At 41.1% G+C, this 25,235-nt stretch overlaps 1 protein-coding gene across 15 annotated transcripts in view; it reads left to right on the top strand.

Annotated features, from left to right (window-relative positions):
- BRSK2 (BR serine/threonine kinase 2) overlaps positions 1-25,235 on the top strand; it is a 402,463-nt gene that overhangs the window by 320,629 nt on the left and 56,599 nt on the right. For 11 of the 15 annotated variants that reach the window (XM_081903613.1, XM_081903615.1, XM_081903608.1 and 8 more), the window contains exons 6-13: positions 4,941-4,974; positions 6,748-6,816; positions 9,381-9,527; positions 14,586-14,617; positions 15,796-15,960; positions 18,234-18,331; positions 20,974-21,124; positions 24,805-24,870. In XM_081903613.1, coding sequence (XP_081759739.1) covers positions 4,941-4,974; positions 6,748-6,816; positions 9,381-9,527; positions 14,586-14,617; positions 15,796-15,960; positions 18,234-18,331; positions 20,974-21,124; positions 24,805-24,870 — 762 coding nt within the window. The remainder of the gene's footprint in view (positions 1-4,940; positions 4,975-6,747; positions 6,817-9,380; positions 9,528-14,585; positions 14,618-15,795; positions 15,961-18,233; positions 18,332-20,973; positions 21,125-24,804; positions 24,871-25,235) is intronic. The other 4 variants (XM_081903619.1, XM_081903610.1, XM_081903611.1 and 1 more) reach the window with 1 other exon arrangement.

Below are 25,235 nucleotides of genomic sequence, written 5' to 3'. Positions count from 1 at the left end.
TAAAGGCCCTGACAATTAGGTACATTGAAGATACATGTTTGCAACTGGAAGGTGTGCTTCAGATTTATCAATAAGTTCTGCATTGTTGTATTTTGGTAGGGTCTCTCCCATTTTTAAATGATTAAAAATGTTTTTAAGTATGTTTTGTTTTGTATTTCACCTACCCATCCACCCACATTTACTGTAAGCCACATAGAGAATTTTATGTTATGGGGTGGCAAGACCACCTATTTAGTACTGCTGGTTTCCTATGTTGACATTTGTTGGACTTCTGAGATGATTCCGTAGAGGTAATCCCATAATAATGTGTGAAACAGATCTAAAATGCTTATTTCCTGAACCCAAAAACTTGCATGTTCCAACTCAGTCTCATGTCCATTAAGTCCTGCTGCTGCTTTTTCTACATGGTGCTTAGAGAATAACTTGCACCTAAATATTAGTAAGACAAAGGAGGTGGTGTTGGACTTCTGGAAAAAGAGAGGGGAACCTGCCCTGTTGTATATCGGGCGGGGGGTGGCTGTGTGGAGAGAGTCTCCTCCTTTAAATTCCTGGGAGTTTACCTTAGTGAGGACTTCACTTGGAAAATCAACATAACTCAGGTGGTCATAAAGGCCCAACAGAGACTCCGTTTCCTTAGGGTCTTGTGAAAGAATAATGTTAAACAACAATTGATGAACTCCTTTTACCGTTCCACAATAGAAAGTGTCCTTTCATATTGTATCACAGTGTGGTATGCTGGCTTGACAGCCACAGACAGAAAGTCTCTACAGAGGGTGGTGAACACAGCACACATGATATCATGGGCTGTCCCTTGAGTCCACTAGATGACATCACGGGGGTCATAGAATCATAGAATTCTATGTCCCTTGAGTCCGCTAGATGACATCACAAGGGAGGGAGGTTCGCTTAATTTCAGTGTACACAGGTTGTACAATGACAATAAAGGTATTATTATTATTATTCTGTGGACATGGGGGTTTGGAAGGCATAGTTTACATCAGAGAAGCTTTAAGCAGTAGGAAGCTGCTTAATCTGGCCCCAGCCTGTCAGTTTTCCTCTGCTGTGCTCTCTACCAGCTACTTTTCTGACCCGTGCTTGGTATGCAGTTCCACCCTGAGAGTTACAGAATGTTTTTTTTTATAAAAAAATTTTATTCATTTTAAACAGTATAGAAAACAGAATAGACAACAAAATAGACAGGAAAAAAAAGAAAAACATACAAAACAAACATACATGACTTCCCCAAACCTTCCCATCACTGCACCCTTATTTTTTAAATTAGCTTTAAGCAATCCTTCTTTCGAGAGTTACAGAATGGGACTGTGCCACCAAATCGTTATGCTTCATGCTGAAGCCAAGGCCTGCAGAATGGCATTTCAGAGTCCCATTGCTGTCTACGGAGTTTGCAACTGAGGGAAGACAACCTCCATCTCCCCGCAAAGAAAAAGAAAAACCCCGGAAAACAAGAAACGTTCCTAATCCTCATGCCTCTTCCAATGTACCGCAACAGAGGCCGCTGGCGAAAACTGCTTCTTGATCTTGCTGAGTGATATTGTTATTGAAGACGCTGTGCAGATTGTAGCGTTACTGCCTGGAGATGCAGCAGAAAAGACGAGGATATGCCTAGGGGGAAGAGGCAGGGATAAAGTTGCTTAGATGCACATGCACTGAATAATTAGTGATAAGAGCCAAAGAAATATTCATGACTTTGTAGGAAGATAAATAGATTTTTGATTAAATTTGGATTTTCTTTTCTAAAGCAGTCAAAGCTGTTTGGTGATTGGCAGCATGGAAACGATTTTTTCTGTGCATCCTAGTTGGCCTGAGGAACCCGTTTAGAGCTGTGAGCCAAGATAAAGCTGGAGATATACAGTTGCTGTGAATTGGCAGGAAATTTAGAGTGGATATGCCAAGAGCTCATGTTGCTGTCACAGCAGTTGAGGTGCAGCTGTTGAGTGGTCAGGTTAGCCTGATTTCTCTTTCCTATTTCTCCCTGACCCCCTGTTTCATCTGTATATAACATTAGCCACAGCATTTCTTTACTTCACCAGCAATTGAAAACACAAAACCCTTACTTTATTCTGTGTGGTTTAGATGACCCTTTTAAACCTCACCTAGAAGATCTAATGACTGGGATCATACCCTTGGTTGAAAGTAATTGATTGCATGCTCCAGCAGGGACAATCCTTGCAGTGGGAGATGGTGTGGGGGAAAGAATCCATTTATAGTACCATACTAGGTTGGTGGAGCTCAGGCCAGACACAGGTGGTTTTATTGTTGGGGCCCAAAGTAAGAATCATGCAATAATACAATAATACCTGATTGCTTTTGAACATGAGGAATACACTGGCTGTGATGTGCAAGACCCGTGAACTGGATCTCCCGTGTCTTTTCTTTTCCAAAAGCTGTGGCAAGGGACAATTTGAATTAGAGCTGTGACCCTGATGGAGGGGAACTCTTCCCCTCATTTCCCTGTCTTAAATTGCTTCCTCTTAAAGGGAATGTTGTTCCCATGGGGGAGAAATATAAAGGTGCCATATTTCCCCTTCCTCAGTGCTACAGTCCCAATCCAAAACCACACACACACATTATGAGCAATTTGATTTTTTAAAACAGTAGTTGGGATCTCTTGTATCTAATTTGGTCCAAACCCTCAGTGCCCTATATTTCTGTCCACACATCCTTTTGCCTGTATGAAATAGGAAGTTTCAGATAATTTGAATGTGATTGTGTTGTTACTACAAAGTGAAGCCCTTCCTTTGGGACATTTCTTCCATAATAGTGATAGGAGGCATTTATGCTATACCAATAACATTCCAGTGAATTTGTGCAAGGATGTGGCACAGAGATACAAGCATAATGGTCTGAAGCTGGCATTATGCACTGTGTTATTATTTCATCCCATAAGAATATATGCACAGTAATCACTTCCTGGTAATCTGCCATGTGATGGTAAAAAGAAAAAGTCTTGTTTGAAATCTGCATACATTATTAGAACTGTTTGGATCTCTCCTGCTTTGTCAGGCTGCTTCTAATGAAGGCTATAAAGCAAATGGCTACTGCTATATAATTTCCAGGATGCAAAATTATTACGTGGCAGGTTGGAATGAATAATTGATTTCAGGGAACTGTTTCCCAATTAGTTGCCAGGCAGGGAGCACAGCAGCAGACAGTGGTCTGAGCACATGTTATGTTGGTGGGGGTTGCTGCTGCTGCTGTCCAATTTTTCCCCCTCACTGCTTTGATGGGCCATATGTAGAAATCATGGATCAGCAAGCTCTTTTGACCAGTAAAAACTGGAAGAGCAGAAGAAATAGGCTTAATGATGGCTACGCAATACAATTCAAGAGCACAGCTATGTATTATTTAGAGCAAATATTCTCCAGCTTCCTCTTGGTGAAGAAGAAATTCTTTTAAGGCACTCTGAAGATAAGAAGCATAAAAGGAAGTGTATTGGTTAATGCATACAACAGTGCCATGCTTTGCTTCTGTATCAATCAAACATGTGGCCCAAAGGGAGGCAAATACTTTGGGCAGACAGGCAGATAATAGACAGGAATACAGGAGGTAGACTGAAGCAAAGCAAGCCTAAGATCATTAATATACTAGCTGGGTCCTGGTGGAACTTGAAAGCTTGCTTCTCTCAGATATGCAGTGCCAAGACTAAAGGAAAACAGCAGATATGGCAGCTTTCTAATAGCCCTTTGGTGTGTTTCTGGCTCCCTGGAGCCAGGATGGTTTGGGGCTGTTCTACAAGTGCGTCAACGTGAACTACCTGTAGCTCCCTCCTTCAGCCAGAGTCCCCAGTAAAACAGGAAGCTAGTGCATGATCTGGGCTCCCAGTCTAAGCACCACAGTACCCAACAGTGCCACCTCATGCCATAATATTTTAAGTGGAGGCATTTGATAGATTTGCTGATGACAGTTTTAGGGACTTGTTAATTTGGATGTGCTCCTAGCTTGTTTTATGAGCAGAAATGAAATCTATTGTCAGAATCGTGAGGTATAATGACTTTTGGTTGATACTGACCTGTATTTTGGCTATCGTGCTTTTTGGATATATAAATTTTGCCCATTTATTTTAGTACTTCACTGTACTATTAATATTGTTATGGCCAAAAGCCTTCTATAATAAATGTGTATTAATTCAGCCATTCATTCATATTCAGCTGTGAGTCACTGGCTGACGACATCTGCCAGTTTTAAATGGTTAGTGACAACTTTCCTGTTCTTTCAGCCTATTTTTAATAATCTTACAGCAGCTGGGTGAACTTTAGAATTTCCCTGATACTGCTTGAATGATAGAGCTGGCTCTGAAAGCCCATACTTTCAACTACAACTACAACTAATCCAGAATGTGGCTGCCGCTGGGATGCGGCTGCCGCTGGGATGCGGCTGCCACTGGGAGCAGCCGCTGGGATCATATGACACTGGTCCTAAAGGATCTACATTGGCTTCTTGTACATTTCTGAGCACAATTCAAAGTGTTGGTGCTGACCTTTGAAGCCCTAAATGCCCTTAGCCCTGTATAGCTGAAGGAGCTTCTCCATCCCCATCTTTCAGCCCAGACACTGAGGTCCAGCTCTGGGGGCCTACTAGTGGTTCCCTCGGTGTGATAAGTGAGGTTACAGGGAACCAGGCAGAGGGCCTTCTCAGCAGTGGCGCCCTCCCTATGGGATGCCCTCCCATCAGATGTCAAGGAGATAAAGAACTACACAACTTTTAGAGGACATCTGAAGTCAGCCCTGTATTTCATTTGTTTGACATTTTATTGTTTTTATATGTGTTGGAAGCCATATTGTTGTTGTTATTATTATTATTTATTATTATTATTATTATTATTATTAATAATAATAATAGTTATTCTTATTATTATTCACATAATAAATAAAAACAAGGAGGAATTCAGTACTCACTGGTTCATGGTTTTTTTCTTCCAGATCACCGCATTATGCTTGTCCAGAAGTAATTCGGGTAAGTGAGCTTGAAATCCTTAAAATAATCCTTTTTTCAACAGCAGCAGCAGCAGCAACAACAAAAACTTATTTCTCTCTTTTATTATTGGGTATCTCTGGATAGCCCTCCATTTGTATTACCAAAGTATTAAATTTTCTCACATTGTTTGGTTATCTGAATAGTACAAGAGGTTTATAAAATTTCAGTACAAGGACATTCATGTGATCACTAACAGCCAGAGCAACAGTCCCCTGTGTTTACTTGGTTTTATTTTCCCATTCAAACTATTTTTTCAGCCGTCTTCAGCTTTCACCTAAGAAAGGTGAAACGTGCTGCTCTTGGTGTGTCACTGGACAACAAGGGGATGCTACTATTGCAGCCCCTAGTGACTTGGTAAACAAGAGGTTCTGGTTCCCACCTGTCAGACTCAGGGGACAATTGTGAATTTAAGCTTCATAAAATCAATAGCAGGGAATTGACAGCTGATGTCATGATCTCGCAAATATGACTAATTCCAAGCCCCATAAAGAACCAACTGGGAGAGAAACAGTTTTTTCATATCCTCAAGGCATCTCTAACATTACAGGTTTTGTGCTGATTCTTCAGACTCTTTCTTACACATGCCATTCCAATACATCCTCCTTGTCATCCTATCGATCATAGACAAGGACAGGGACATACAATACTTCTTAATAAGAGTTCTCCAGACATTTTTCTTCAAAACAAGCAAATGCAGATAGTTGAATTGAAAATTAAAGTTTTCCTCTTTTAATCTTTTTTTTTTTTAAGTACTGCAGCCCTGCCCACCTCTCAGCGTTCAAAGGGGTTTGGAGTTCAATGGCAGTCATAGCAGAAGCCCTGACCAGCTCTGACAGCAAACTCGCCTGGCTGCATGAGAGTTCCCAGTGGCTTAGTGTCAGCATGAAAGCCACTGGCAAATGAAAAGTTAGAAGATAACTTTAAACTCCCTATTGTACCTTTTTAACCATGTCATTGTCTGCCCCGTAGCAGATGTCACCTATGACATTCAGCCTGTGCAATATAACAACAGGTGTGGAGCAGGTGGGTTTGGTTTTGGGGGAATGATTTCACGAGCCAAATTGAGATACATGCTTTGGCCAATGTGCCAAAGGTTCCTCGCCTACCTTCTGAGGGGTTGACATTGGATTCACAATAACCCTTTCATCCCTTCTCCCTTCTGTGTATGCACAACACACACCACAATACCCAAATCCATCCTCTGAAATGGGAGGTATGTGCATAACTTCCTATCCATCTCCGGCCTTCTCTCTCATCTCAGTGTTACATTACTGGAGATCTGTATACATGTCCACAGAACAGGAAAAGGCAAAGCAGCTCTAATGAACCCTAAGGCAATTCCTAAATGGGTGGGCACTATGCCCATACTAACCTGGCTAATGCTATATATAGATGAAATTTGTGAATGTGATATATTTACAGTGACTCAGAGGAGATTAATGTTCTATGCAGGGCAGAGTGACAGACAGGGAAAGCAGTATGGTTATGTTAAAATTGTTGTTTACTGTTTTAACATAAGTCCTTTGTTCTTTCAAAAGGTGGTCTTCTCTACTTCTTACCTGCCAAACTGTACTAAATATACCCTATACTCATTTTGTGCAATTAAGCATTTTTTGTAATATATGAGATCTGTGTAATATATTGGTGTAGTTTGGAGAAAAAGAACGTTTCCTCCCACTGAATTCAAGGACACCTGGATAATTATTTATCTAACAACCTTCAGGTTAAATCTCCTATTTCCATATTGTACAGGGGGAGAAATACGATGGGAGAAAAGCAGACGTCTGGAGCTGTGGAGTCATTTTGTTTGCATTGTTAGTGGTGAGTCATTACCTTCACTATATAGGACAACTACTGTATTTTTGCATTCATGACGGTCTGTTGAATCATAATTTCAAAATGTCATGCTAAAAATGTTGCTGGAGGGCTCAGCACCCCTCTGAACATGTACCTACATATCTGTCATAGGCATGTATGAAGGCTGTGCATCTGGTCTGGACAAATCCCAGATTCTGAGGCTGATCTGGAATTTGTCCAGAGTGAATCAATGCAGGCCCAGATCAGTTCAGGGCTTGTTGGCAAAATCAAAAGCTGTCAAAAGCAGTGTGTGTGTGCTAGCAAAGGAAATGAGAGAGGTATTCTAAAGGAAGTGTCCAGACTATTGTGGAAAGTTGTCACTCGTATGTAATGGAGACAACAAGGTCATACAAATGGAATCAATAACACTTTCATCACATTCCGTTCATTAAATAGTAGATGAGTAGAGCACCCATTTATTAAAGACTCAGAAAGAAACAAAGTGAAACAAAATTTGAAGATAGTTTCCATAATATGTTTGATCCCTTTCCAGAGAAAGGGACATGTATTAGAAAGAATTATGTCGGTCCAGTTAGATCATGAAATATAGCTGAAACAATTTGAGAAAAACAATGTCTGTCAAATTTCCCATTATCTAATCAATATTTCACTGAAATCGGGTTGGATATCTGTGTAATAGGAATAAGAATAATTTTATTATTTATATGCCACCTCTCTGACTGGGGTGTCCCAGCAACTGTGAGCTGTTCCCAACAAGTTATTAAAAATATGTGTTTTCTTCACTTAGCTGTTAGGGAGAAAGACATGCATTATTCTTTTTTTTAAAAAAAATGCATGCATAACAAGATACACCTGACTTAAATCAGATAATTTCAGACTACTTACTAGCAAATCATATCATCACTAGGTGTAAATTAAGATATATTCTGTAGCACTAGACCTTCCATATGAAACCTTATACAACTACATTCAAATGTCAACATTGTTATAATTCATAAAAATAGTTAGGGCATTAGGAGCTTTTAGTAGCTTAATAGTCAGAGGGTATCCTTAGATTACTATATTGCTATAAACCTTATGCTATCAAAGGCTTTGTTTTGGTATTCAGCATTACACACTTACATGCAAGGCACCTTTGACTCAGTTTGGGGCCTGATTCAGCAATCCTGTGGATAACATGGGAAATTTGATAACCAATTTCCCCTCAATTTGCTTCTGCTATATTTCATAGCATACTGAAGGCAAGGCTAAGAGGTAGCCCAGAGAGATTATTTGATGCGGAATATGTTTTTGAGAAAGCCATTACCATATTACCCAGTGGATTTTATATCTTCATTTTAGGCTAGTGGAGAAACTCATATTCATTGCTCTGCTCAGCTTGAACACTATGTGAGCCAGCTATTTGGTTAGCATCAGGAGCTGTTGGTATCCTAGCTCTCTGAACTGACTATTCTGAATAAAGAACTTTGAAAGAAAGCCTTTGTCTTATTTGTGAACATAGGTCATATTCTGGTCAGTCACACTTCCTTCTGGCCTTTTGACATTTTGTAAGGTGGAAAAGTCTCCCATGCTAAACAGCCATCTTTTAGTGTTTGGTGTAAATATGTCCAGAGGAGATTAGAACCGAGGAGCAGATAAACACATCTGCTGCTAAGAGTTTGCCCTGGAGGATTGCCAGCAGATCAAAGCCTTGAGTTGCAACTACAACTAAACAGCTCAGCTGAAGTTAAGCAAATCTTTGTATCTATGGATAATTTTCTTGAAAACCATTCATGCTATGTTCTGTTCCTCATTGACTAATTAAAATTCAAGATATTTATCTATGTTCCACCAAGTTTTGTTTTCTATGCTGAAAAGGATAAAGGGATATGCTGCTTTCAGAATTATTCTCTACCCATTATTTTAGGGCCAACCACATGTGACAGAATTTGGGTTCTGTTGAGTAGCTAGTGGCAGGATTCAACCATTTCTGGCACTACACATTCTTTAGGGAGCTAAGGCCATTCTGACGTGTTCAAGTGCTCTGGTATGACTAAACAAAGCTGTCTCTTTCTGTTGACATGATCTAGCTTGGCAGAAGTTTACCCTCTCCTACACTTCTCACACTAGGATCCCAGTCTAGAGCAGGGACCGCTCTCCTTTCATGGACTGCTTATCAGAAAAATACTCTTCAGTTAATAGCCTGCATTGTGACTAACCTCATACGTAGTTGGCCCCGAATGTCTCCTCATTTCTCTCCTCTGTTCTGTCATTGCTTGTGTTCAACACCTATTTACCTTTCTTCCTTCCAGTGGCGGAGCTTCGTGCTCTGGCACTGGGGGGTGGAGAGCAGGCAGGGGCGGGGCGGGGCTAGCATGCGTCTTGGGGGCATGGCGTGCCACCCCCAGTGGCCTGGCGCACTGCCTGTAGGGGCGTGGCACCCAGTGCAGGCAGGGCAGGCAGCGCAACGGCACCCTACTGGGATCGTGCTGTCAGAGGCGGTACGCTCCCCCCGCACTCCTCTTCCTTTGCCACTGCTTCCTTCCTCCACTACTTTTTTCTCTTTTTCCTCTGTCATGCTGTTCCAGGGTGCCCTACCATTCGATGACGATAACTTGCGGCAGCTGCTAGAGAAAGTGAAACGTGGTGTGTTCCATATGCCACATTTCATCCCGCCAGATTGTCAAAATCTCTTGCGGGGGATGATTGAAGTGGATGCCTCGAAACGGCTGACGGTAAGAAGGCATTCACTGTAGATCTCGTGACTTCTGCTTTCCACTCATCACCCCCACTTCTAAAAGTTGTGCGTTTTTATTTAATGTCAGAGCTCTGCACAAACATAAAATTTCATACTGTGGCCACTGATGGTTGGGATGCTGCTGTTGAAATGAGGGTTGGGATGGGATAGGTCTCACAGGATGGCCATCAAATAGAACATCCTTTTGTTGTACTTTACATAGGTAAACTGATGGATGTAATAGCAGGAGCTCAAGTGATGGTGGAGGTAAACCAATAATGAGCTGGGTCTCGTGTTGTTGCAGTTTGGGCTCAGCTTGCAAACAGATTGCAGAGTTTGCCATTATATGTTTGCCATTACAAAGCCTCCACTTATGAATTTTGGCACCACTGGTATTTGGACCCAGACTTTGTTGCTTGCATATGTCTAGATTTTCTCTCCTGTGTTTTCTGAGAAGTTTCACCTTGGTCCTTTTTGCAGAGGAACTGTTTCAGTGTTGCATGGGAACAGTTTGTGTGTATACTATGCTAATATTGTAAGTTTAAATAATTTTGAAAAGCAGGACTTCTAATATAATTTGTGACATTTCTTGCATTTTGGTACCAGCAACATATACGGTATATAGGAGCCAGCAATGATTTAGTAGATAATATTGAGCCCACAGATTCCTTCTGCATGGGAGTACGTATGAAAAAATGTAAATCTGAAACTCCTCTCAGAACTTCATTCTGTTAAAATATTTATAAATCACAACTTGGATCATTGTTTGACTCTTCCACAGAAGACAGCATTCTATTAGGTCAATCTACATTAAATGAAATGATGATTTAATGACGTGAGCCCCACACCCTCCCAGACACACATCTGCTAGAGGTGAAAACAAAACCCTCACCTCATTGCATAGTAATTGCCTATCTTTCAGTTCCACTTATTATCATTCTAGGTTGCATGCAGCTTAGTGAGCAACTCATAATATCCTAGATCCATCACAATCTAGGTGTTGCTGAGTTTCAGAGTTCCCTCTGATTTCCCACCTTACTCCAATACACAGATATTTTGTGTGTATGCTTGTGTTTCAAAGAGCAGTGTGTGTGTGTTTTGCAAAAAGTCTTGCATCCTGTTGTGCATTCATTTACAACCATTAATTTACATAAACTACTGTCAATTTTCAGTGCTCCATTGTCATTATTGATTCTTGGGTCATTACAAAGCCTGCTATCTAACTGAGGGCTTATCCACACTTACCTTTCCTCTGTTCTTTCCAGGCATGGTCTGCTATTTAAAGCATCCTCTTTTTCCCTTTCCTCTGGAGCTATCCCCATGAAAGCCCACTCTTTACAGCTCGATTGGAGCAAATGGCAATCTGCTGAAAACCCGAATTGATGCTTGTTCCAATTTAGCTTTAAAGAGCGAGTTTTCTCAAGGAAAGCTTAGGGCAAAAAAGTGTACAAGTGCAGACCTGTGCCTGGAAAGAATGGGGGGAAAAGTAAGTGTGGGTAAGCCCTGTAGTAATTCAGAGTATTTGCCTTCCACGGTGACTGATCACAAGCTCTGTGCGACTTGAGAAGTTGCGTATGCTTTTATTTTCATCTCTAATGTGAAGATGAACAATTTTGGGGTCTTCCCAAAAAAGCTGCAGAACTATATTCCTTGTTCCCTCCTCTAATATTAAAACTGGAACTTCCACTGTGGGTTTGCCTATAGAGCTTGTTTTGATAATGCATAATGGGGCCATGTGATATAGCAGGGGTAGCCAGCATTCGACCCTGCAGAAGTTGGACTCCCAAAACCCTCAATCAGCATGGCCAATAGTATTGGATTTTGGAAGCTGTAATTTGACAAAATCTGGGCTACACTTCCTCTGATATATGGAAATGGGATTTTTAAAGCTTCTTTCCAAAATGGCATTAAACGTAGCAAGCACTAGTTAGAACAGAGAGGAAAACCTCTTGGGGAAGCCTGTTAAATGCCTTTGTCACTTAAACACATTTAAATACCATGTTTTAAATGAAGGTAGAAGGAGTGAGATTAACTCCCACTGTGGATCACCTTCTCTAGCTCTGCAGAGCAAAAAGCCTACAGTCTACTCCTTGTCAAAACCAATTGCCCTCCTGTAACCCTTCCTTGTCACTTTAAAGTAGATGAAAAGTATCAAAGCATTAATTAATTACACCGTCTTTTTTAAAAAAGAAAAATAAAAGGCAGTGGACATGTTGGCAGCAGCAAGCAAGGAATGTATGATATCATCATAATATTTCAATGCAATTAAATTGGAATAAGAATAGAGACTGATTTTATAGCACATATTCCATATCCCCAAATAGAAAAGCTGAAAATGGTTTCTGAGTGAGATTTTTAGAAACTAGCACTACGGCTGCATTTTTAAGGCTAGTTTCTGACCAAGTCCTCTTTAGTTCTACAATGTTTGGCTTGAAGTGGCAAGAGCAAAAGAAACACAACAGACTTCCATTTGATATCCTTATATGAAGGTCAAATTGTCTCAGTCTTGGCTGCAGCCATGACCTTGCAGGCTCTTCTGACTTGGGAAATACTGAAAATGCTCTGCCTTGGAAACAGTCACCTTAGCAATTGTAATGTATCTTCAGAATTGATCCAAGAAGGCATTGGCCTTGCAATGGACAGAGAAGGCAGTTCCCACCTAAGCAAATGTAGCCCAGAAATGCTGGCCCCCCTCTCCCCATAACCTCTGTGTGTGCCAGCATGAGAGAAAGAAGAGTGTGCCAGTGTCAGGTGTCTCTCTGTGTTAGGTGTGTTAGGTGACTTATGTGTGTTAAAGGAGTGTGATTGTTTGTATATCTGGCCCTGCCCTCCTTAGCTGCCCTTCCTTCTTCCTCACTAGCTCCAATGCATGATAGCTGCAACTGTAGGAAGGCTTCAGAATGAAGCCAACATGGACATGCCTTAGGCTTTTCATCTGTACCAAGGGCCACCAACATTTTTTTGGACCAGGGGACACATTCTGTTTTTTGAGAGAGTGCTGGGGGTGCTCATCACAAAATGACTGCCATTGGGGGGTGGGCATGGCATAACACAAAATTAGAGGGAGCACCGTCATGGTGAAGCTCTTTCCATTATTGGATTTCCATACAAGAAAAGGCTTTACCTGTTGAATATCTGTCTAGAAACTAAGGCAGAAGTAGCAAATGTGCATTAAGGGGGAAGGGGAAACAGCAGCTCTTTACAACCCTAGAGATTACTTTTTACCTAAGATCCATTTGTACTAACTGTTTAATTGAGCTGGTGGGCTATACTGGTTTCTGAACACACAAAAGGGCTACTTGACTCGTGTGGCTTAGGGCTGCATGGGCCTATGCCTCTGATTGGTAAAGTGCTTGGGAGAGGGGAGGTAGGCTGAAGTTGTCAAACCAGAGACTTGGAATGCGGCTGGCTGTTCCATTACTCTAGAGGCGACTACTGTAAGACTGTGGGAAGCCCACACCCCTGGTCCTAGAGAATCCATAAGTGGGTGTTGGAAGCAGAGAGAAAGAATTAGGGTGGGTTTCCCAAGGCTACTAACCAACCTTACAGGATCGGCACTGTAGCTGGGGACCACCCTACCATTACAGATGCCTTACTCTCCCTAACACTAAAACTCTAGCTTTGACAAGGTGAGCTAGTTTGGAGCAGCAAGTCTAACATTTCCCTTTACTATGGAAAATAGAGGAAACTTAAGATTTTCTTATCCACTTTCAACTTTTACTGTTCAGAATTCTGTTCCTTGTGCTTTTGATTTTGGTAAACCCCTGTCACAGTCACACCAAATAAGCTGCCTCATTAAAACAAAAAAGAAGTCTGTTTGGAGTGTTCCAATATGATTGTTATATAATGTACAGAAGCCCCTGATTCCCCTGCTTCTCTCGACCTCAAAGCAGTTTTCCCTCAGCCTGTTGTGTTCCTTCACGTAGCCATGCACGTGCTTTGGCTCTCCAGTTCTCATTAGTCTGGAAATGAAGTGGAAAGTAATGAGAGCAGGACAGCTGCCTCAGTTCTTCGCGGCCAGTTTTAATGGGCCTCTGATCCCTTGCTTCAGCCAATGGGGTTTCTAAGTCATTCCAGTTCTCTGCCCTTCTCCAGGTCACACATAGTTTCAGCCCCTATGCACAGTGCACACTTGTGAGCTCAGCAGTTTGATTTGAGGCACATTCACTTGGAATCATCATCCAGCAAACGGTCTCTCTCTTCTGTTAGCCAGCTGTTAGTTTGAATAGCACTGTATGAAGCAGAGCAAGAATTATGTGTCTATGGCCTTCATGATTAAAAGTCATTTTGCATATCTGTCTGGTTGATTTTGATGCTGCAAGAAAACGTCCAGCATGTGACTTCTGCACATGGTCTACAACTCCTGCTGCAGTTCTATTTAGCACAGTTTGTTTAGAATTGAAGACTTTAGCTACAGTATTTCAGTCCTTGGACACTGGGTTCTCATTCGGTCTTTGCCTCTGTGTCTTTAATAAAGCCCCAAATCTCATGCAAGCTCTGGCATATCTTTCCCTTCCTCAGCCTTCAGTGGACAGAGGTAGAAGGGCAAGAAGGATTACACCATGATGCAGAGCAATAGGCCAGAACTGTGTAGTGCACCCTTGAAGAGAACAGGAACTTGATGTGGGGGATGGAGTCAGGCAAGCTACCAGCCTTCTTGGTGTGACATGTAACGTGATGTCTCCAAATGATGCCAATTTTTGAAAAATTGGTTCCTGTAACCTAGATGATTTGACTGAGAAATGTTTGGTGCTGAGGTTCTAGGCTTGTCACTTAAAAACATTTCCCCCCTTTGTATGCAATCCAGACCAATTTCTGGTAGTAAGCTTTGTACTGCAGCTATTTTCACCTGTAATATGTTGCAGCTTGAAGATGAGGGGCAACTGGCACAGGTGTGTATAAAAAGAATGATTAGTGTAGTCACAGCATCCTGCCATAGGAATTGAGACAGGGACACTGTGCTCTGATGTTGACCAAATTGCAATGCTCAATAGCATGACATATGTACCTGTTATTTTGAGTTTACTCATTTCTTTTGTTTACTCTTTTCTTGTAGCTAGAACACATTCAGAAGCACATATGGTATATGTAAGTAACTTTTTGTTGATATTTGGAAATACATATTAAAGGGAAGCTAGAGAATTGTACATAGCTTCTGCACCATGTCTGCATTGTGGGCAGCCATGAGCTCAGCAGAAAAAAATAGAGGCCCACCATTGTCCATGCTCACTGATTAGATTAGTACTGTTAGAGATTCCTGTGCACGCTACACTATTTTGGATATACCTGAATACAATCCATCATAAGATCCCTTTTTAAAATCACAGGGGAAATATATGGGTTTCTTTCCAGCATTTATGGGTGCTCAAAACATATCTGAAGCATCCCTAACCTGGATGGTTAAGTCCAGTCAAACGTGACTATGTGGTGCTCATCTTGCTTCAGGCCAAGGGAGACAGCATTTGTCCGCAGACGGTTTTCTGAGTCATGTGGCCAGTATGACTAAACTGCTTCTGGCGCAACACGACACCATGAAGAGTGCCAGAGCACATGGAAACACTGTTTACCTGCAAACAAAAGTCTTTCCCAGTCACACCCAGGCTGCCTATACCTGAAAAATGAGCCTTATTTTTATGACATCAGTATCTGTTAGTGTGAATGTGTGCGCGCCTGCTGTTGCCATGACTGATAGCAGTGGCAACATTCAGGAGTTAAAACGGGTCAGCTAGACTGAAATGTTATGACACATCAAGTACAGGAATGACAGCTAACAGCTGAACAAGACATTGCACTTGGGTTCCATTCGTAATATAGATAGTGAATTCTGCTTCATAGAGTACTTATAAATAAGATTTTGTTTTGTATTAAATTAAAGTGGCAGTGTGCTAAAAATAGAAATCCCTTAAAACAGGTTGGTAACTATGATTCTTGAATGCACATTCCTGGGGATCTTCATTGCTCATAGTAAATATTTTACCTAGATGCTTGCTCAATCTGTGCTGCTAAAAATCCATGTCTTGCAACTATCCTTCATAGCTTAACCCACAATTGCATATTTACTTGAAAATGCATTTACTGGAATGAATGGGACTTATTTACATGTATGAAGTTACTATTCAGTGGATATGCAAGGTATTCATTGTATTAATATCCTTTTAAATTATGAAGATAAAGGAAGTCTGTTCTTAGGAAAACAGATGGCTTTTCATAGCCTTGTTATTAAAATGCTACCATGTTTTATTTTTTCTCTATTTCCTTTTCTGCAGAGGGGGTAAGAATGAGCCAGAACCAGAACAACCAATTCCTCGAAAGGTGCAGATTCGCTCTCTCCCTTCCTTGGAGGACATTGATCCTGATGTTTTAGAGAGCATGCACTCGTTAGGTTGCTTTCGTGACAGAAATAAACTCTTACAGGACCTGCTAACAGAAGAGTAAGCATTCAGTGTTTGCTTAACATAGGCTTGATGGGTATATGGGAACAGTCACCAAAAACCATGGAAGGCATGATTTATTTAGCTATTACAGGTTTCTGTTAAAAGACAAACTTTGCTACATGCAGCATTTCTTTTCCCTGCAGCAGCCATGGAAGATCTTCTTTTCTACTCATTTGTTAAATAGGGTCTGTGGCATAATGTTACCCTGGTGCATGGGCCATGTATATTAAGATGAGCCAATAATAATTTTTCAGCAGATTGAGATGTAAAAGAACTTCCTTGTGTTAAATCAGACTTGCCACACACCCAGTTCAGTGTTATATCTATCTATCTATCATCTATCTATATCTATCTATCTATCTATCTATCTATCTATCTATCTATCTATCTATCTATCTATCTATCATCTATCTATATCAAGAGGAATCTCTTGAGGGTTACTAGGAGCTGATGCAATTCTGGCAGATACTGCTACAACTACTACCAGTAGTAGTAATAATAATACTCAATATCAGTATACTGCTTGGACTACTGTAATGCGCTCTGCATGGGGCTACCTTTGAAGGTGACCCGGAAACTACAACTAATCCAGACTGCGGCAGCCAGACTGGTGACTAGGAGTGGCTGCCGAGACTATATAACACTGGTCCTGAAAGACCTACATGGCTCCCAATATGTTTCCAATCACAATTCAAAGTGTTGGTGCTGACCTTTAAAGCCCTAAACGGCCTTGGTCCTGTATACCTGAAGGAGTGTCTCCACCCCCATCATTCAGCCCGGACACTGAGATCCAGCTCTGAGGGCCTTCTGGTGGTTCCCTCACTATGAGAAGTGAGATTACAGGGAACCAGGCAGAGGGCCTTCTCCGTAGTGGCGCCTGTCTTGTGGAACACCCTATCAGATGTCAAGGAAATAAACAACTATCTGACTTTTAGAAGGCATCTGAAAGCATCCCTGTTTAGGGAAGTTTTTAATGTTTGATCTTTTATCATGTTTTTAGTATTCTGTTGGGAGCTGCCCAGAGTGGCTGGGGTATAAATAATAAAGTATTATTATTGTTGTTGTTGTTGTTGTTGTTGTTGTTATTATTATTATTATTATTATTATTATTATTATTATTATTATTATTTGTACAAAGTGCTTCATATGCATTATTTAGTTGTAGTACAACAATCCTGTAGGGTAGCTCAGGATAATTATCTCCCATCTTGCAGGTGGTGGGAAATGAGGGGCTGAAGCTGACAAACAGTGATCTGTCTAAGGCCACCTAGTGAGTTCACAACAAAAGCAAGATTCAAATGAGGGCCTTCTTGATTCATAGCTCAGCCTCTTATTTATTTATTTATTCGGACTATTTTTTACCTTGGCTACTAACCAAAGTTATTGAGACAGCTCCTGATATTTTTTAAAATACAGTAAAATAGACAGGAGTTGCCACCTGCATAATTACAGAAAAGCATATAGAAACTTCCTCCAGCTCAGGAATGGCCGCCAGAGCAACTGAATGTTCAGTCCATCACAAGTCAAGGGTTCCTCACAGGCCAGGGACACTGCTGCCTCTCATAGCTTCTGGCTCTGGTGGCATGATTGCTCTACCATGATTGCTCTACCCCATGATTGCTCTACCAGTGGCCTGATGCAATCCTTTTAAAGCTGTACCACTTCAGATACAGAGGGGAGCGTTATATGTTTGAATACTCCTCCATGTAAAAACCAAACCAAAATGTGTCCCTGCACATGGAAATGTGTCTTCCTTATTTGCTTCTTTTTCACATGAAGAGAGTGTTTTACATGGAGCAAAACATTTATTTATTTATAAATGTATTCATATCCCTCATATTCTGTCCCCCAAAAGATTCAGTTACTAAGTTCCACCTCCATTGTCGAGGGCAGTATAAATTTCAGCTTCAGGGAATCACAAGTCAGTGGAGTGCTCTTGCGCACTGGTTCTGCACATGGACTTCCCATGGACATCTGGTTGGTCACTGTCAGAACAGGTTGCTGGGCTAGATGGGCCTTTGGTCTGATCCAGCAGGGCTCTTTTAATATTCTTATGACCTGAGAGCATTGTATTAAAACTGTCAACCATAAAAACAATTCAGAAGGTAACAGTTCTGTTTCAAGGAGTAGCTATTCATGCAGGTAAGTCCATTCAATAATGTCTGCACCAGCTCTTTCTTCCATCATTTAAGATATCATAAATGAAGTTAATATTCTGCAGAAAGCTGGAAAATTTTATTGGATGATGATGATGTATTGTTGTTTTCCAGAGAAAACCAAGAGAAAATGATTTATTTTCTTCTCCTTGATCGGAAAGAGAGATATCCTAGTCATGAGGATGAGGACCTTCCTCCTAGAAATGAAATAGGTATACCTAGAAACAAATATGTGTCTCTAGAGTGGGTCCCTCTTTTGGTGTTGCTCTCACTGGAGGGACTGGCCACATCTTATCAAGTGTTATAGCATATTACATAATATTCAGTCTATTTGAGAAGCTCCTTGCACTTTCAGAAAGTCTCATATAGATACAGACCTACCTGCACCTGAAAGGCTTTAAAATTAACTTCAGTAGAGGTGACCTCATCTCAGTTTATGCATCTCCTTGCATGGCTAGAGTTTCCCCTACCACTGAAATAAAAGCTGGTTTGGGTGGGAGCTCCATGTGTGCATCAGACTGAACTTGGAGCTTCATACTGAAGCCACAGTCAGCAGTCCTTGATCACTTCACTTGAAACATGTTCTTAGCTATGTATGCACATAAAGCAGAAAGGAAGCATTTCCAGTGAATCCAGTGAGTTTAAATAATGTGGATGGAGCATACTTGCTCTCTTACTATATCTCACATAATGCTTATAGAAAAATATGGGAGAGTCTTTTCTGATGTGCTGTTTCTCACTTCTTAAGGTATACTCCCTAGACAATGAATTATACATATAGGGGAGTTTCTTAAAGTATGCTCCATAGACAACAAATTGATTTGGCTAAATGCTTTGGCACAAAAGATCATTCTGCTACTTATTATTTAAGTGGTTGAATTTTGACTTCCTGCACAGACAAGTGCAATTTTATGCCTCAGTTGTGCATCTGAGGTAGGCTTTCCTCCTTCTCTTTGCATGCCACAGATGTATCATAACTTTCGTTTCATGCACTAATGCAAACTATTGTCTGGATTTTTCTGTGCAGGAATAAAAATGTCTTCCCTGAATGTGTTAATGTTATCTCTGAGCTGCATATATCTGTGTGATGTGTCATCATATTTTAGAATTCATGTGCATTATTATTCAAGTGTTAGTTGTGCTTCCTTTCCCAAGGGAAGCATGGTGGATAAGTTTAGCTCTTTGCTCCTAGCAATATCTCTGGGAAAGCAGAGCAAGGTTTAATTGAGAGCAATCATGCTTCTGATGAATATCTCATCATTAGCCATTAACTGTGGCCTCAAACAAAGAGATGAGAGGAAAGGATCAGGGAAGTAGTGATGGTGTAATAATAGTTGCTTGGAGATGTTACTTATTTCAAAGATGCATGCCATGCAGAATAAGTGTTCATCTGTCTAGGTGCACATGGGCAAGTTTGAGAAACCTTAGAGCAATAGTTCAGGCTTTGGAATTCTAGCTGATGCTAAATGAATGATTCAGCTCTGGTAGTCTGTTGTTCTTTTCTTTTCTTAACTTTCCTCTTTTTGACCCTGTGCATGTGTGTGGTTCCCTTCTCTCAGAAGTATGTTTTCTTCGTCTCTATTGAACCAAAATTTCTCCTGTAATGTAGTCTGACATTATTCCACAGTTGCACAAAGCACACAGATATCTCTCTATACAGGCCACTGCAGATTTATGAGAATAGAAAGCAGCATTTCTTCTTTTTAAAACTGCTCTAGCAACCCTACTGTCAAGAACAAACTCATCAGCACACATGCAACATATTGAAAAGGCACATACAACATATTGAAAAGGCAAGTTGTTGGAGAACTGGAGCAGAACACTGTTGGACCATTCCTGAGTGTTGCATAGGCTAAAAGTGGCAGATTCCTATACAGTATCCTCCAGTAAATGTCAAGACCCATTGGCAGTAAATGTTACTTTAATACTGCAAGCTTAGGCTCTATCTTGCTTGCCCTTCTAAGATGCCTTCATTTAACTTTTAAGTAGCTGCTTACAGGCAAATATAAAACCTTCTTGCCTAAAATGTCTCTACATCTGGAATATTGTAGTCTCCATTTCAGTGACTGCTGCTATTTGTCTGGAATATTGTAATCTCCATTTCAGTGACTGCCACATTGGCCTGGTTAGCACGTAAAGCTAAACCAGAGATAAAAAATTAACTATGGCTTAATGCAAGTGAGCAGCAAGCTTGCTTTGTACATCTCCCACTTCTGCTGTGCTACTGGGAAGCAAGCCAGGGTCTGGCTTACTATGATGCCTGAACCAGGACTCATTGCTTCCTCCAAACAAGCTACAGTCAATAAGCCAAGAGCAAACCATGGTTTCTGAGCATGGTTTGTTTGGAGAGAAACAAATCACAAGCCTGGGTTCAGACTTAAACAGACTCTGGTTTGTTCCCAGCAGCAAGGCAAGAGCAGTGTGGAGGAGTGAAGTGAGCATTCTTATCATTCCAGCTTACCCACCTTAAGCTGTAATTTATTTTAACAGTGTTCTAACCTTATGTGCAAGTGGGAGAAGTTTGTTTTTCATTTCACCCTCCAGATAATCACAGCTCTGTTTTTACTTGTTTACTTACATTTGTTGAAGATCATTTTTGAAAAGCTGTTGAGAGATACTCATGGTTTACATTCTGAATGGAAACTCATAGTTGAGAGATATTCATGGAGTGAAGAGGGGTTTTTCATATGTGATATTGTACAGAGGAGTCTTAATGTTTCAGTTTTCCACTGGGGCCCCCTATTTTTGCAGTTTAGAAAATATGGTGTGGGTATTTCCTGGGAAGCAAAGTATTTTGAGCCGGGGACACCTGAGGTGTCTTCAGCCATGCTGACTGCATTATCTCTGCATAAAGACCCCCCCAGAAAGCGTGTGGACTCTCCAATGCTGAACAGACATGGGAAGCGGAGGCCAGAAAGGAAGTCAATGGAGGTCCTGAGTGTGACAGATGGAGGATCCCCGGTTCCAGCTCGCAGAGCGATTGAAATGGCACAGCATGGACAGAGGTAGGTGGTCCCCAAAGCCAAAAGTCAGGAAGTCTGTGCCATCAGAGTTTCAGAAGCCATCTCAGCTGGCACCATTATGTTTATCCAGGTGACGGAGCATCAGTCTAGGTTTTCTCACAGTAGCCTGTGCAGAAATCTGTAAGGAAGATTACTTAATTACTTAATTACTCTAGTTACTGTTGCTTTTTTAAAAAAATTATATGTATACTTTTTTACTCCTTTGCATCCAGCATTTCAGAGCGGTGCGGGGGGTGGGGGTAGGAATAATTAGCAATAGAAGCTTGCATAGGCTAAAGATAAACATCTTAGCTAAATAAAAAGTGTCACCATAGCCTCTGGTCTCATCCAAAAATGTGTGCATGTTTCTTACGTGAAAATCAATTATTTCCGATCTCTGTCTGAAGAAACATGGCAGCCATGGTGTTGCAGTGAGCAGCAGACGGCCATAAATAAATAAATAAATAAATAAATAAATAAATAAATAAGTTCGCAGAAGGCACAAGCTCAGTGAACTTCTTTGGGGTCTTCTGGTTATATTTTGAATGGGACTGAAAGTCTAAAGATTGATGAAATGAAAGGAAAGGAAATCCCCATGTGTGTTAAAACTATATAGAAATGTACTAAAGAACTCTGTGCATCTAGCTTAATTTAATTTTTTCCAACACAGACCTGTGCCTCAGTTGTTAGCAGTTATCCTCCCCAACTTTAGCTGATGTCCAGTCGCCAAGTAGAAAACACAAGAGGGCCTGTAGTCCAGTGCAGTTAAACCTCTAGTGTGTGCAAAGAGCAATTTGCCAAGACTAACCAAATTTGATTGCTGGGGGTACATAGCTGTGCACTGTACAATTTTTGGTCTGAGATATGCAGCAACAGGATGCCTGAAAAGTAAGTAGTGAAATGGTAATTTGGTAAATGTATCCTGATGTAGTGGTTGAGGCCAATTTGAACAGAGATGACAGGCTAAGAAGCAAGTGTAAGCATGGTGAGGCTAAACTGCTACAATAATGAGCTATCACCATTGATTACATAGGCTCCCTTGTCTCAACTCTAAAAGTCCATTTTGGGTGCTGAGAATTTTGCTTACCTAACAATGAAGCTCTTCGGGAACAGAATGATGGAGACAGCTTGTGATAATATCAGAAACTCACCTGCAGATAGTTACCATGCTGTTTTGCATTCCAGTTCTTTACATCAGGCACTTGTCTGGGTAGAATTTGCTAGGACTAGCCAACTAAGAAAGAAAACCCAAATTAGGAAGAATGTTATTTCCTGATTCTAAGATCTTGCCTTAATCCTGATACATCAAAGTAGCTTGCACAATTCCTGCTATCTCTCACCTTGGGATGGCAGTTGCATAGCAGATTCTCAGGAAAGTGCAAATATTACACAGCTTTGTCTCTCGCCAAATGAGAGTGTGTGCTTTTATTTATTTGAATGTTGCCAGGGGATGGGGAGCATGAACACTGCTTTAGTAGAAACTGATAAACTTTATACAAAAGGTTGTGCCACACAGCAAAGGATGTGTCCATATTTTTGTGAGTCAGAATGCATGCCAAACACAACATCTGCGCTTTTGCTCATATAGTTGATTGCTAGGCCATAGCTGCTAAAGGAAGGTACCAATGTGTGATTGTGAACAGGGAAATGGAACAGACATAGAATGAATTTTTATTTTTTGACTGTACTTTGGTAAATCAGATAAGCCACCTCACCTTCAGATTGCAAAGGCATACAGCATAGACTACTGGCAGTGTACTTATTCAGAACATGGACTGTTCATTAACAACAAAGGTGTTTGGAGATGGTGACCATCTGACAGGAAGACTGTCAGTACCATCAATAATAAAACCCAAGTACATCCAACCAAGAGGCAAACTTTGTAAGGCTTTCAGCATAGTATTATGCTCCAAGTAGCATTTGAAAGGTAATTTTTGTTAGAGTTCCATCTGCCCTTAAGAACAACATTCTCAAGGTGTATGTTCACTATAGACATAAGTGGTCCAGCACTAATTTCCTTTCCTAAAACAGTTTGGAAATTGTGGTTCTAACAGGATTTATAGCAGATAATTCTCAGCATCCTTACCTAGGAGCCTTTGATGTGTCAATACACTGCAGGTGGTGGTACAAAACCCAAGGTTTGTGGAACAAAACCACACAAAATCTTGGCATAGGTTTTTGGGGGAAGTAAGAGTTGGGGTTCATAGTTAATGCAGCTGAAAGGACAAATATTAATGGTCTTTAGAAAGAACCTCTATCCTTTCTTTGACATATTTGTGAAGAATATTTAATATCATGCGAAACCTGCCAAGGGGTGGGATGAGGGAGCTATGTACCAGCATAACTCTACCTTCAGTTGCTTTCTGTCTGTCTGTGCTTGGAATGTTTTGTTGCCATGCATTGTCTTCCTGGCTGCCTGAGACTCAAAAGTGCACAGGTATCTGTTGTGCTGGTTTGACTGGCCTATTGTAATCCTTCTAGTTGCCAACCCTAATGTACTGTAAGGAAAAAGTGTTACTTAGCTTCTTCAGTGCTTTACATTTTTTTTCCAGTGTATCTGACTCTTTATATATTCCCTGTCTCTTCCCTCCCTGTTCACTATTACTGAGGGAAGAGATAAATGCAGTGTTGAATATCCCAAAACCTACTTGGTTTTCAATACTTCTCTACTGAAAATCCTGCTTCCTCCATTTGCTGTTTTGGTTACTGTAAACATCATTTCCTTTTATTCTTTGTATTCTGGGGACTTTAGTGCATTGTTCTTCATCATATTTAAACTCAGCCTTTCATCTCCCCCAAGATACATCAATGCCATAGCAGCTGCCACGTTCATGGTGCATTTTCCTGCAACAGGTTCTTTTTTTCTCCCTCCAAAGACGGGTGTAATAGGCTTTTAGGTTTCTCTTAAAGCAAACAGAATGAAGTACAGGGAGCAGATTAAGAACTGGAAGGGGAGCTGAGAGTGTTGGTTCCATCAACAAACTGGTGTCCTTTTTCTTGTGGGTACTTTACACTGATTATCTGGAATGACAACTTTCATTTGGGTCTGGTATAGTCCAGATCAACTGTCCATAGGCCAGACCTGTCTTTTAGGCCTTTGTTTGCAGCTGAGGCCATGGGGGGAGGGGGAGGGGGGACTTGTGGGAACGAGGTATGTATAGCAGAGGCCATTTTGAACCACTTAACTGAATCTGCATTCTTCAGACCATGTTTAATATTGGTGGCCTCAGCTGAATTCTGACATGTCTCACAAATCTCTGTGAGGATTATGATTCTACTTTGGGTCAGCATTTCCTCATCGGCTAACTTGGGTTTGGGGAAGGCATGTGCAAGAAGTTTTAGAGACATGGTTTGTATAAAATGAATCTTGCCTCATGCCACCATGACCAACTTGAGAGTTGTGGTTTGAGCTTGCATCATCAAATTCAGTATCAAAATCTCCCCACTTGCTTCATTGGTGTAGTATAAGCCAAATCTAAGTTGAGTACACCCATAAATTTGGTACCTTTCGGGGGCAAGACACCCAATTGGTAAAGGAACACAGCTCTGATCCCTGTTCCAGAGCATTTCTTCAAAATGGGTGGGGTAACTTTGGGTGGGTGGGTCTCAGGGACTGCGTCAGGCAAATCTCATATGAATGTCCACATTAGTAACTCTGTTTTCTCACTTTGTTCCTGCCATAGTAAAACAATGTTCAGTAAAAGCCTGGATATCTGTGACGCCAATCCCAAATTCAACAAAGAAGAAAGGTATAAACACCAACAATCTGTTCCTCTCCTTTACCTCACTGCTATTCCTTAAAGATGCAGTACTTACCTTCTTCACTGGGGAAAATTTTGCTTGCACTTGAGAGAAAGAGACCCAGTTTTGGGTGGACCAATAGCTAGTTTTCTCCACATCAGCACACTATTCCAGCCTTCCCCAGCCTGGCACCTTCCAGATGCTGGACTATCCCTGACTACTGACCATGATGACAAGGGATGATGGGAGTTGTAGTCCAATAATATCTGGAGGGCACTGGGTTGGGGTTGCACTAGTGTGTTCTGTGACCATGAGTCAGTAACTAATTTACAGGAGAGCTACAGTGAGGAAGGAACAGGTGGTGACAAGCCAG

Source organism: Podarcis melisellensis (assembly GCF_964234715.1).
Source record: "Podarcis melisellensis genome assembly, chromosome: 1".
NCBI classification, from domain to species: domain Eukaryota; kingdom Metazoa; phylum Chordata; class Lepidosauria; order Squamata; family Lacertidae; genus Podarcis; species Podarcis melisellensis.
The sequence above is the reverse complement of the archived record's forward strand: the minus strand, read 5'-3'. Positions and strand labels throughout refer to the sequence as shown.